Below are 12,975 nucleotides of genomic sequence, written 5' to 3'. Positions count from 1 at the left end.
TGCAAGATACGTGAAAAATATGACACCTACTGAACGCTTGTTGGCTGTTAAACATGTAAAGAGTAAAACTTATTGAAGATACAGCCAAGAATATTATTTCAGTAATATCGAACAACCAACTGGATACAAACAAGATAGTTTCCCAATAATACAATTTTGCTGCTACAATGCCTGGCCAGTACAACAGAGTAAAGCAAAAACTGAAATAATTTATAGAACGAAATGTGGTATACAAGCCGTGTCAGAGTCACCAGAGCAACCCTGTAGTTGAGCATGAGTGTAATGCGAGTAAACTAATTGATTGCATGTTTAAAATATCAAATTCTTAATACTCATTCTTTGCTGTTAGTAACAAATGGTAAACATTAGACTTGTAAATTATTATGAAACATTTTGTCTCATACTGCAAGTACCCCCCACCCCAAAGTCTGGCATGTATATGTCTGACAATGAATAGTTATTAAAAGAGAGCCCACATGTCTAGAGAGGTTATCACTATTAGCAATCTAAGGCCACTTGTATATTGTATATGTAAAATTAATTCAAAGGAGGATTTTTTAACATTTTAAAAAAATTAACAAAGCCTATGAGAGGTCTTTCCAAAAAAAAACCAGCCGGAAAATATAAAAATGAACCAAAAAAGAGCCTTATATACTGATATGTATTTTTTTATTTGACTTTTTATGCTAAATAAACAATAAATGCATGCATAAAAATTCAAATATGAACGATTGAACGTAACAAAATTATGAATGAATAGTGAACAGAAAGTTTTTACAACATATAAAACATTTAAAAAGCTCATCATTAATGGACTAATATATAACCATAAAGGATTCCATAAATAAAGGAAAGGCATTCCATATGTATACCGTTTGTGATCATTTTTTTAAAACCTAGTTAGAAGTTAACCCAAATATGAAGAAAATTGCATTCCTTGCTACACAATTACATTAATTAATCATAATAACATTGGACTTGCCTATCAAATAGATATAATTTGTGTATAAATTATAAAATTTCTTCAAAACGCGGAGGAGGCCAAATAAATGTCTCCTTTTGTCCTCCTATCGGGCACTCATGCAAGCTAACATATATGAGTTATGCCTCCACGAATTATATATAATAATAAAAATACACGTTGTAAAGTATTGTGCAAATATTCAGCAATGTCAAAAATAAAAGGTAACTCAATATTTATCCAGGTTTTATCTTTCATGAAAAATATAAAAGATAATTATGAACTAAGATAGAGACAACTTTAAAAATCATCCTGCATTGGTAATAACGTTGATAACAATATTCATATTTATGAAATGGAGTTTCAAAAGAAGAGAGTTTTGATCCTCTTAATTTTTTCAATTACATGTCTACAAATTGGGACTTCTAAGTCAATCAGTAAGTATAAATGTTTTTTACATCACATTCCTACAATTATTTAATATGTATTTATGTAGATAATAGATTTCCTTGGATGAAGAATTTGGACGAGGAATTTGTCAAAGAAGTAAAAAATATAAGAAATAGTCTTAGAGTTATTGAAACAAACATCAACAATAGTGAGCCAGACCCAATAGAACCTACTGCAGTACCAACAACTCCAACCCCAACCACATCAAAGCCAACGACCCCAAAGCCAGATACAGCTCCCCCTACAGAAGGAACAACAACTCCAAAGCCGGATACAGAATCACCTACGGAAGGAACAACAACTCCAAAGCCGGATACAGAATCACCTACGGAAGGAACAACAACTCCAAATCCGGATACAGAATCACCTACGGAAGGAACAACAACTCCAAAGCCTGATACAGAATCACCTACGGAAGGAACCAAAACTCCAAAGCCAGATACAGTTCCACCTACAGAAGGAACAATAACTCCAGAGCCAGATACAGCTCCACCTACAGAAGGAACAAAAACTCCAGAACCAGATACAGCAGCACCTACTGAAGCAACAAAAACTCCAGAACCAGATACAGCAGCACCTACAGAAGGAACAACAACCCCAGAACCAGATACAGCAGCACCTACTGAAGCAACAAAAACTCCAGAACCAGATACAGCTGCACCTACAGAAGGAACAACAACTCCAAAGCCGGATACAGAATCACCTACGGAAGGAACAACAACTCCAAAGCCGGATACAGAATCACCTACGGAAAGAACAACAACTCCAAAGCCGGATACAGAATCACCTACGGAAGGAACCAAAACTCCAAAGCCGGATACAGAATCACCTACGGAAGGAACCAAAACTCCAAAGCCAGATACAGTTCCACCTACAGAAGGAACAATAACTCCAGAGCCAGATACAGCTCCACCTACAGAAGGAACAAAAACTCCAGTACCAGATACAGCAGCACCTACTGAAGCAACAAAAACTCCAGAACCAGATACAGCAGCACCTACAGAAGGAACAACAACCCCAGAACCAGATACAGCAGCACCTACTGAAACAACAAAAACTCCAGAACCAGATACAGCTGCACCTACAGAAGGAACAATAACTCCAAAGCCGGATACAGAATCACCTACGGAAGGAACAACAACTCCAAAGCCGGATACAGAATCACCTACGGAAGGAACCAAAACTCAAAGCCAGATACAGTTCCACCTACAGAAGGAACAATAACTGCAGAGCCAGATACAGCTCCACCTACAGAAGGAACAAAAACTCCAGAACCAGATACAGCAGCACCTACTGAAGCAACAAAAACTCCAGAACCAGATACAGCAGCACCTACAGAAGGAACAACAACCCCAGAACCAGATACAGCAGCACCTACTGAAGCAACAAAAACTCCAGAACCAGATACAGCTGCACCTACAGAAGGAACAACAACTCCAAAGCCGGATACAGAATCACCTACGGAAGGAACAACAACTCCAAAGCCGGATACAGAATCACCTACGGAAGGAACCAAAACTCCAAAGCCAGATACAGTTCCACCTACAGAAGGAACAATAACTCCAGAGCCAGATACAGCTCCACCTGCAGAAGGAACAAAAACTCCAGAACCAAATACAGCAGCACCTACTGAAGCAACAAAAACTCCAGAACCAGATACAGCAGCACCTACAGAAGGAACAACAACCCCAGAACCAGATACAGCAGCACCTACTGAAGCAACAAAAACTCCAGAACCAGATACAGCTGCACATACAGAAGGAACAACAACTCCAAAACCGGATACAGAATCACATACGGAAGGAACAACAACTCCAAAGCCGGATACAGAATCACCTACGGAAGGAACAACAACTCCAAAGCCAGATACAGTTCCACCTACAGAAGGAACAATAACTCCAGAGCCAGATACAGCTCCACCTACAGAAGGAACAAAAACTCCAGAACCAGATACAGCAGCACCTACTGAAGCAACAAAAACTCCAGAACCAGATACAGCAGCACCTACAGAAGGAACAACAACCCCAGAACCAGATACAGCAGCACCTACTGAAGCAACAAAAACTCCAGAACCAGATACAGCTGCACCTACAGAAGGAACAACAACTCCAAAGCCGGATACAGAATCACCTACGGAAGGAACAACAACTCCAAAGCCGGATACAGAATCACCTACGGAAGGAACCAAAACTCCAAAGCCAGATACAGTTCCACCTACAGAAGGAACAATAACTCCAGAGCCAGATACAGCTCCACCTGCAGAAGGAACAAAAACTCCAGAACCAAATACAGCAGCACCTACTGAAGCAACAAAAACTCCAGAACCAGATACAGCAGCACCTACAGAAGGAACAACAACCCCAGAACCAGATACAGCAGCACCTACTGAAGCAACAAAAACTCCAGAACCAGATACAGCTGCACATACAGAAGGAACAACAACTCCAAAACCGGATACAGAATCACCTACGGAAGGAACAACAACTCCAAAGCCGGATACAGAATCACCTACGGAAGGAACAACAACTCCAAAGCCAGATACAGTTCCACCTACAGAAGGAACAATAACTCCAGAGCCAGATACAGCTCCACCTACAGAAGGAACAAAAACTCCAGAACCAGATACAGCAGCACCTACTGAAGCAACAAAAACTCCAGAACCAGATACAGCAGCACCTACAGAAGGAACAACAACCCCAGAACCAGATACAGCAGCACCTACTGAAGCAACAAAAACTCCAGAACCAGATACAGCTGCACCTACAGAAGGAACAACAACTCCAAAGCCGGATACAGAATCACCTACGGAAGGAACAACAACTCCAAAGCCGGATACAGAATCACCTACAGAAGGAACAACAACTCCAAAGCCGGATACAGAATCACCTACGGAAGGAACAACAACTCCAAAGCCGGATACAGAATCACCTACGGAAGGAACAATAACTCCAAAGCCGGATACAGAATCACCTACGGAAGGAACCAAAACTCCAAAGCCAGATACAGTTCCACCTACAGAAGGAACAATAACTCCAGAGCCAGATACAGCAGCACCTACTGAAGCAACAAAAACTCCAGAACCAGATACAGCAGCACCTACAGAAGGAACAACAACTCCAAAGCCGGATACAGAATCACCTACGGAAGGAACAACAACTCCAAAGCCGAATACAGAATCACCTACGGAAGGAACAACAACTCCAAAGCCGGATACAGAATCACCTACGAAAGGAACAACAACTCCAAAGCCGGATACAGAATCACCTACGGAAGGAACCAAAACTCCAAAGCCAGATACAGTTCCACCTACAGAAGGAACAATAACTCCAGAGCCAGATACAGCTCCACCTACAGAAGGAACAAAAACTCCAGTACCAGATACAGCAGCACCTACTGAAACAACAAAAACTCCAGAACCAGATACAGCTGCACCTACAGAAGGAACAATAACTCCAAAGCCGGATACAGAATCACCTACGGAAGGAACAACAACTCCAAAGCCGGATACAGAATCACCTACGGAAGGAACCAAAACTCCAAAGCCAGATACAGCTCCACCTACAGAAGGAACAAAAACTCCAGAACCAGATACAGCAGCACCTACTGAAGCAACAAAAACTCCAGAACCAGATACAGCAGCACCTACAGAAGGAACAACAACCCCAGAACCAGATACAGCAGCACCTACTGAAGCAACAAAAACTCCAGAACCAGATACAGCTGCACCTACAGAAGGAACAACAACTCCAAAGCCGGATACAGAATCACCTACGGAAGGAACAACAACTCCAAAGCCGGATACAGAATCACCTACGGAAGGAACAACAACTCCAAAGCCGGATACAGAATCACCTACGGAAGGAACCAAAACTCCAAAGCCAGATACAGTTCCACCTACAGAAGGAACAATAACTCCAGAGCCAGATACAGCTCCACCTGCAGAAGGAACAAAAACTCCAGAACCAAATACAGCAGCACCTACTGAAGCAACAAAAACTCCAGAACCAGATACAGCAGCACCTACAGAAGGAACAACAACCCCAGAACCAGATACAGCAGCACCTACTGAAGCAACAAAAACTCCAGAACCAGATACAGCTGCACATACAGAAGGAACAACAACTCCAAAACCGGATACAGAATCACATACGGAAGGAACAACAACTCCAAAGCCGGATACAGAATCACCTACGGAAGGAACAACAACTCCAAAGCCAGATACAGTTCCACCTACAGAAGGAACAATAACTCCAGAGCCAGATACAGCTCCACCTACAGAAGGAACAAAAACTCCAGAACCAGATACAGCAGCACCTACAGAAGGAACAACAACCCCAGAACCAGATACAGCAGCACCTACTGAAGCAACAAAAACTCCAGAACCAGATACAGCTGCACCTACAGAAGGAACAACAACTCCAAAGCCGGATACAGAATCACCTACGGAAGGAACAACAACTCCAAAGCCGGATACAGAATCACCTACGGAAGGATCCAAAACTCCAAAGCCAGATACAGTTCCACCTACAGAAGGAACAATAACTCCAGAGCCAGATACAGCTCCACCTGCAGAAGGAACAAAAACTCCAGAACCAAATACAGCAACACCTACTGAAGCAACAAAAACTCCAGAACCAGATACAGCAGCACCTACAGAAGGAACAACAACCCCAGAACCAGATACAGCAGCACCTACTGAAGCAACAAAAACTCCAGAACCAGATACAGCTGCACATACAGAAGGAACAACAACTCCAAAACCGGATACAGAATCACCTACGGAAGGAACAACAACTCCAAAGCCGGATACAGAATCACCTACGGAAGGAACAACAACTCCAAAGCCAGATACAGTTCCACCTACAGAAGGAACAATAACTCCAGAGCCAGATACAGCTCCACCTACAGAAGGAACAAAAACTCCAGAACCAGATACAGCAGCACCTACTGAAGCAACAAAAACTCCAGAACCAGATACAGCAGCACCTACAGAAGGAACAACAACCCCAGAACCAGATACAGCAGCACCTACTGAAGCAACAAAAACTCCAGAACCAGATACAGCTGCACCTACAGAAGGAACAACAACTCCAAAGCCGGATACAGAATCACCTACGGAAGGAACAACAACTCCAAAGCCGGATACAGAATCACCTACAGAAGGAACAACAACTCCAAAGCCGGATACAGAATCACCTACGGAAGGAACAACAACTCCAAAGCCGGATACAGAATCACCTACGGAAGGAACAATAACTCCAAAGCCGGATACAGAATCACCTACGGAAGGAACCAAAACTCCAAAGCCAGATACAGTTCCACCTACAGAAGGAACAATAACTCCAGAGCCAGATACAGCAGCACCTACTGAAGCAACAAAAACTCCAGAACCAGATACAGCAGCACCTACAGAAGGAACAACAACTCCAAAGCCGGATACAGAATCACCTACGGAAGGAACAACAACTCCAAAGCCGAATACAGAATCACCTACGGAAGGAACAACAACTCCAAAGCCGGATACAGAATCACCTACGGAAGGAACAACAACTCCAAAGCCGGATACAGAATCACCTACGGAAGGAACCAAAACTCCAAAGCCAGATACAGTTCCACCTACAGAAGGAACAATAACTCCAGAGCCAGATACAGCTCCACCTACAGAAGGAACAAAAACTCCAGTACCAGATACAGCAGCACCTACTGAAGCAACAAAAACTCCAGAACCAGATACAGCAGCACCTACAGAAGGAACAACAACCCCAGAACCAGATACAGCAGCACCTATTGAAGCAACAAAAACTCCAGAACCAGATACAGCTGCACCTACTGAAGCAACAAAAACTCAAAAGAAAGCAACTGAAAATGAAGAAGTATCAAATATTTTTAAGAGTTCAGATGACTCAAATGATGAAGAAATAGAGTTTGATATTCCTGATTCAATTAAAAACAGTGACGATCTTCAAATACTTATAACATTTAGTACAAAATTCTTCAAGGTTGTTGCCTTTGATAATATTAAAGAAAAAGATGTAGTGCTTACTAAAACTCTTAACAAGAGATTTGAAGAAGGAAAGAGTATTTTAAGTTTTTCATCGAACTTTGATGTGGATGAGGCATTAAACTGTACTGAAACAGTAGTTAAAAAAATTGATCATGACTTAGGAGATGATAACGAGGATTCTCAAGAGGAGGGATCCAATGTTGGCATGATACTTGGAATTGTGGCTGGATCTGTAATAGGTGTGGTTTTAATTGGAATATTTGTCCATTACATGTTTTTTAAGTCGAAGAAAAGAGCTTAATCAGACGCAGTTTATCCTGTATATGTATTGATTATGATGATTATTTTATTTTTATATTAGTCGTTTATATAGTTACTTGATACAAGGCAGTGATAATAAATGAAGAGTTATAAAGTAAGAATAGAACAATTCTAATAAAATTAAAACTGGAAAGATTGATTATTATGACTAAATCATAAAATCCATATAAATTATATATATACTCTCAGGTCTGAATTCGTTAATTTCTTGTTATTTAAACTTTGTTAATCAGCTGGGATATTCTATAACCCGAGATTTATAATAATGTTTCTTATTCCTTTGAATCTAAAATTTGAAACAAAGAGGGAGACCCACATAACAATAATAACACTGTCCAGCCTAAAAAATGGTACAAAAGTTGTATATGCTCAGTTTAATAGAGTTTGATCCCCTGATTCCAAATATGGCCTCATTTTTTCTTTCCTAGTCTCGTGCTTCAAAAAAAGGACATATATTTTTGTTATTTTTGGCTATTTTTAAGGTTCAAAGCTGTTTTTAGACCTCAGTGTTAATTATAGGGATAAATTATTTTAATGTATATTTTAAAGCTGACTAGGTCTTGCTTATATTTCGATTTATTTTTGTTGAAAGTTAAAAATATGTGCTTCTTTTTTAGGAGTTTATAGGTTCAGGACAAATATATTCAAGAAGTTTAAAAGTATCTCATTGCATAGTTGAACGTCTGAATTTTAATTTAAAAAAAAACCTCCCCAAAAACGCTCTATATTGGTGTCAATTTGAGATAGGGCCACGATAATATTTCAAGAATAAAACTCATTTTTCAATTGATCTCATAAGAAACATAGACATAGACATAAACATTTAGACTGCCCTAGCAAGGAGAGAAAATAAAGGCAAACAGAAAAGGAAATAAAGAGAGAGAAATAGAAGAGGGGAGTACCTCTGGGATTAGGGGCTGAATTTAGAATCGTTGTTAATCAAGGGAGGAGAGTGCTTGTACGAGAAAGAATCTATCAATATCCCCCAAAACCAAAATATTCTATCCACTGAGATACCTTCCTGTTTCAAAGATGATATGTGAGAGTATATTTAAATTAAGGGAAGATTTATTATGTGGGCATGCAAAAGCACACGTTTTAAGGTCGAGGACTAATGCTCCAACAACTCACTGTGATCTTGGTTCTACACACATAGAGGGTATGTCGAAGGCCCTGAATCTCTTGCGGTTAAAACGCCTCAGAAGCTCTGGTAATTTTTGGGGAATCAAAATCATATCAAAATTCTTACAACAGATTGTTTTCAATTTGCTGAACAGATCTGTATGGGTTCATCGGAAATGTTCGGATTGGTAAAAAGATAGGGTGATCATTGGAGGAAAATTTACTCAGTATGGAACTCTATTATTCATAATGTTCTCTCTCTACTAAGTTCAAACGAACCACTTAATTATAATCCTCGACTGAACTGTAGTCCTCCAATCCCTGCATTCATTACCTTAAAAGTCATTCCTAAAAAAATTAATAATGCAAGAGTCGACTGTTATTATTGGTCGTAAAAAGAAAAACCCTTCATCAATCGTAAGGCAAAGGTTTGAATGGCTTGGCATTAGCGACAGCATAAAATATGCATATCCAAACGTCATTTTGACGAAACCATTCACTGGCACAGGTCAAAAATGGCTGAGGTACATCTTGAGGTACGTGTTGTATTCTTACAAATAAGTCCTGGGAAGATCCAAAGGAAAAAATTTGTTATTTTTACAAAAAAGAATTTGATACCCCTTTTCAATTATTTTACCAATATATTAAAAATTGCCACAACCCATAGAATGGGTGAGGAAGAAGTATGGAGAAACTTTTATGCAAGATTGAGTCCCTCGGATTAGCTCATTATAAGGTGCTCACACTATAAGGAAGAGTGGAAAACTGAGTGGCTAATCTCCAAATTGCAACTTTTAATGTACGCTCTGAAGCACAAGAACCAGGAACTCCCTTCTTTGATTTGTGATTACGTCTCTCAAGTGATAATAATTCTCGACTTACTCTCGACTATTGAAGGGAAAAACAATGAACTAATGAGATAGAATCACTTATTACGTAGTTTCTTTTTAATGTTTAACGAAATAAATCCCACGGAGTCTAGTTAAACAGTTCAATAATAACAGAATGGGTTGAGGAAGAAATGCATGCACTTGCTTTGCTAAGTTAATCCTGTTTCACTAGAATAACAACTATTTATTCTTGTATGATTTTTTTTCTTTGTAATGATAGTTAAATGATCGGTGATTGTTGTGAGGAGGGGGAAGAAGGCTGATATGAAGAAAAATGGAGTTGACGGGGAAAATATAAAATTAAAAAAATCTTATCCATGGTATAATTATTCATTATTCAGGACGGCGTTACCTTAATAGTATCACGAAATCTGTCTTCCGAGAAGAAATAGAAAAAATCATCTGGTGTTTAGCCAAATAAGTTAATCAAGCTGTCATATTATTTCTTCATCATTTTTAAAATGAATGGTATATTATTAAAATCTACATAATATTTTATTCGATACTCTAATATAAAAGTGTTACAGTAATTGGAAATAATGGTCAAACTTTTTTCTTTTAAATAATAAAATGCCCAATACATATATTATAGAACCGACGAGGGATCAACAGGAAATTGTATTCCTGTTCTTTTAGGAACAGACCAAAAGTATCGAATAGCTTCGTAGTTTACTAGGAATAGGGCTCCTACCTCCAACTTCCCCCCCCTTTTAACTACCCTTCGTCCCTTAACCCCCCGACCAACTACCCCCTGATCCCTTCAGCCCCCGTCTTTATCATTGAGAAAGTTTACAGTTTGTAAATAATAGAGAACCTAAGTAGGGAGAATCATAGAGATGGAGAACGTACTGTTTTTTGTTTAAAACCTTAGTACATCCACGTTGTTTTTCCTTTTTATTTAGTTATTAACAATATCCTGATGTTTTCAGTTGAGATGATTCGATTATAATTGAAGAAGAGGAGTAAGATATTAATTATTATGTCAAGTTCTTTTGGCATAAGACAATATGTCAACTCCAAGGCGTAGGGTCAGATTCAACGGCCTCCAGGGTCCACATAGTGTAGGGGGAGAATAATGCTGGAGGTTTTTTGCAATTCCTCTTCAGAGTTTTCGGGGACGCTGGACCAATTAAGCACTTTTTGTACTAAGTGGAGCGTAGGGCTCTAGGTTTTCAGCCCCTTCAGTCATTATGATAAATTTGGCCCTATCATCGTGTCCTTTTATTTACTATTACACTTACGAAGTATCATCGAATGTTTGCAATGATAACTATTTTTGATGATTGAGTCACAATTCACTAGTTATTAACTAGCTGTTGATTCTTATGATGTTTCTATAATAGCGACTACAAACCCTGATTCATGATATATACAGGTGTGCGCGTCTAAAACTGAACACTCCTTCAAATTTTACGCCATGCACATATTCATAATTTTATTGAGTTGAAACCAGTTGATACTTCGAGGCAAGGGTCTTGACTAGTTATAAACAAAGCTCCAGCAAAATCTAAATAGCAACAGTGAAACAACAGCCGATAATATGGAGAGACGTGGAGTCGCAATTTTGGAACTTTCCGCGCGGGGAAAAACTCCCACTCAAATTGCAAAGGTTCTGAACTTTAGCTGCACCACCGTTTACAGTGTGGTAGCCAAAGGGACTCCTGAGGCGACCACAAGATCTAAGTCAAGGCCTCGAAGGTCCGAAGAAATGGTTACTGCCGTGAAAAAGTATGTAGAGAAGAAGAGAGGCAATATCATCGTCAGCAGAAGGACCATGGAGCGGCTAGTTAAGAAAGATCTTGGCCTTAAGGTCTACCAGAGAACTCTTCGTTAAGCCCTCAAGCCTGTAGACAAGGAAAAACGCCTTGCAAGGTCGAAGATTCTCAACAAGCTTAAGAAAAAGGCCTCACTCACCTGATTGTTGGCCACTTGACCTTGTAGTGTTTGGGCATTTAAATGGGATGCTGTCAGGAGTCCAATACAAGTCCAAGGACCAGCTGAAGTCTGCCCTCAAGAATGCCTCAGCCAACCTTGACCAGAGCTTCATGGCCAAGTCATGTAGCAAGTTCCGGTCCAGGCTGGAGTTGGTAGTGGAGAACATGGGAGGCCATATTGAATAGACATGTGTCTAAGACTCTCATCTTTCATGTTAGATAGGTTAATTCGTCGACCACTTTAAAAATTACAGAATTATTTAACTATTTTTTAAAATTTCAGAGTGTTCAGTTTTAGACGTACACACATGTATTAGTTATTATCATCAGTTTTTACTTTTTAGACCTTGCAAAATGTATTGCCGCTGTACTGGTTGCAATTTATACACCAAAGTAAGCGAGGATCTCTTGATTATGGACTTGAGCCTGAGGATCAAAATCTTTCATTAGTTTTTTATGAGATGATAACCTTGCAACCAAATTGAATAAGAAACAAACAAATCAAACTTTTTTTTTAATGCTCCTTTAATTAGTTAGATGAAGTTACACTGATTAAGTATAACAAAACATTATTCTATAACAATTACTCAATGTAACCTAGAAATCTTTTGGTGAAATGAATATACATATATTATATTTTTTTCTCTAGGAATCACCGGGGTGCAAACGTACACACATCAACGTCAAGGGTCACACTTGAGGATCTAATAAAAAGGTCAGTTGAGAGGGACAAAGTTGAAAATTTCGAGGATTTGAGTGAAAAATATGACTGTTCTTGTAAGCCAACGGATATACAGAAAACTTGGAAAGATAATGTGGTCCTCTTTTATATATTATTGATTACAGTTAACGTTCCCAGAATTGCATTTAGTTTGACAATCAATGGAAACTGTCTTTATCACCCAAAAACATTATTAATATTTGTCCTACACTTGAAATAACTCTGGGTTTAAATGTGAACAGTATTTTGTTCTATTTGAGTAGAAAACGGAACAATCCTACTTTTTTTTTTTGGTTAAAATAATTTTAACTTTAATAATTTATCTACAATACAAACAGTGTAAATAAAGATAAAAGTAGATCATCTAAATAAAAAGGAACAGGACAATTACGTTTAAAAAACAAAATATAAATGAACGTTATAGTTCATATTTAATGTCCTGAAGTAATATAACCTAATTTAATAAAAAATTCTAAACATCAGCTAAGGTTAATAAAAAACGACGATGTCTTCTTATTATTGACTTGATGAGATTAAAATATTGCATTGATCTCGAAGGAACAAATTTGATG

At 38.9% G+C, this 12,975-nt stretch overlaps 2 protein-coding genes across 2 annotated transcripts; one reads left to right on the top strand and one right to left on the bottom strand.

Moving 5' to 3' along the window:
* Positions 1-1,449: 1,449 nt before the first annotated feature.
* Positions 1,450-3,165, bottom strand: LOC139906274 (uncharacterized). The gene is made up of 4 exons (XM_071890849.1): positions 3,126-3,165; positions 2,618-3,079; positions 1,821-2,576; positions 1,450-1,736 (listed from the first exon to the last, which is right to left on the bottom strand). The coding sequence occupies exons 1-4, from the start codon at positions 3,163-3,165 to the stop codon at positions 1,450-1,452; spliced, it is 1,545 nt and encodes a 514-aa protein (XP_071746950.1).
* On the top strand, positions 3,166-7,745 carry LOC121124847 (uncharacterized; the record flags this gene model as incomplete). The annotated part of the gene is made up of 3 exons (XM_071890848.1): positions 3,166-4,003; positions 4,172-7,027; positions 7,154-7,745. Coding segments are annotated over 3 exons (4,257 nt in total), but the record flags the coding sequence as incomplete, so codon positions are not given.
* Between the last annotated feature and the right edge of the window lie 5,230 nt (positions 7,746-12,975).

The sequence above is a fragment of the Lepeophtheirus salmonis genome, chromosome 9, assembly GCF_016086655.4.
Source record: "Lepeophtheirus salmonis chromosome 9, UVic_Lsal_1.4, whole genome shotgun sequence".
Lineage (NCBI taxonomy): Eukaryota > Metazoa > Arthropoda > Copepoda > Siphonostomatoida > Caligidae > Lepeophtheirus > Lepeophtheirus salmonis.
The sequence above is the reverse complement of the archived record's forward strand: the minus strand, read 5'-3'. Positions and strand labels throughout refer to the sequence as shown.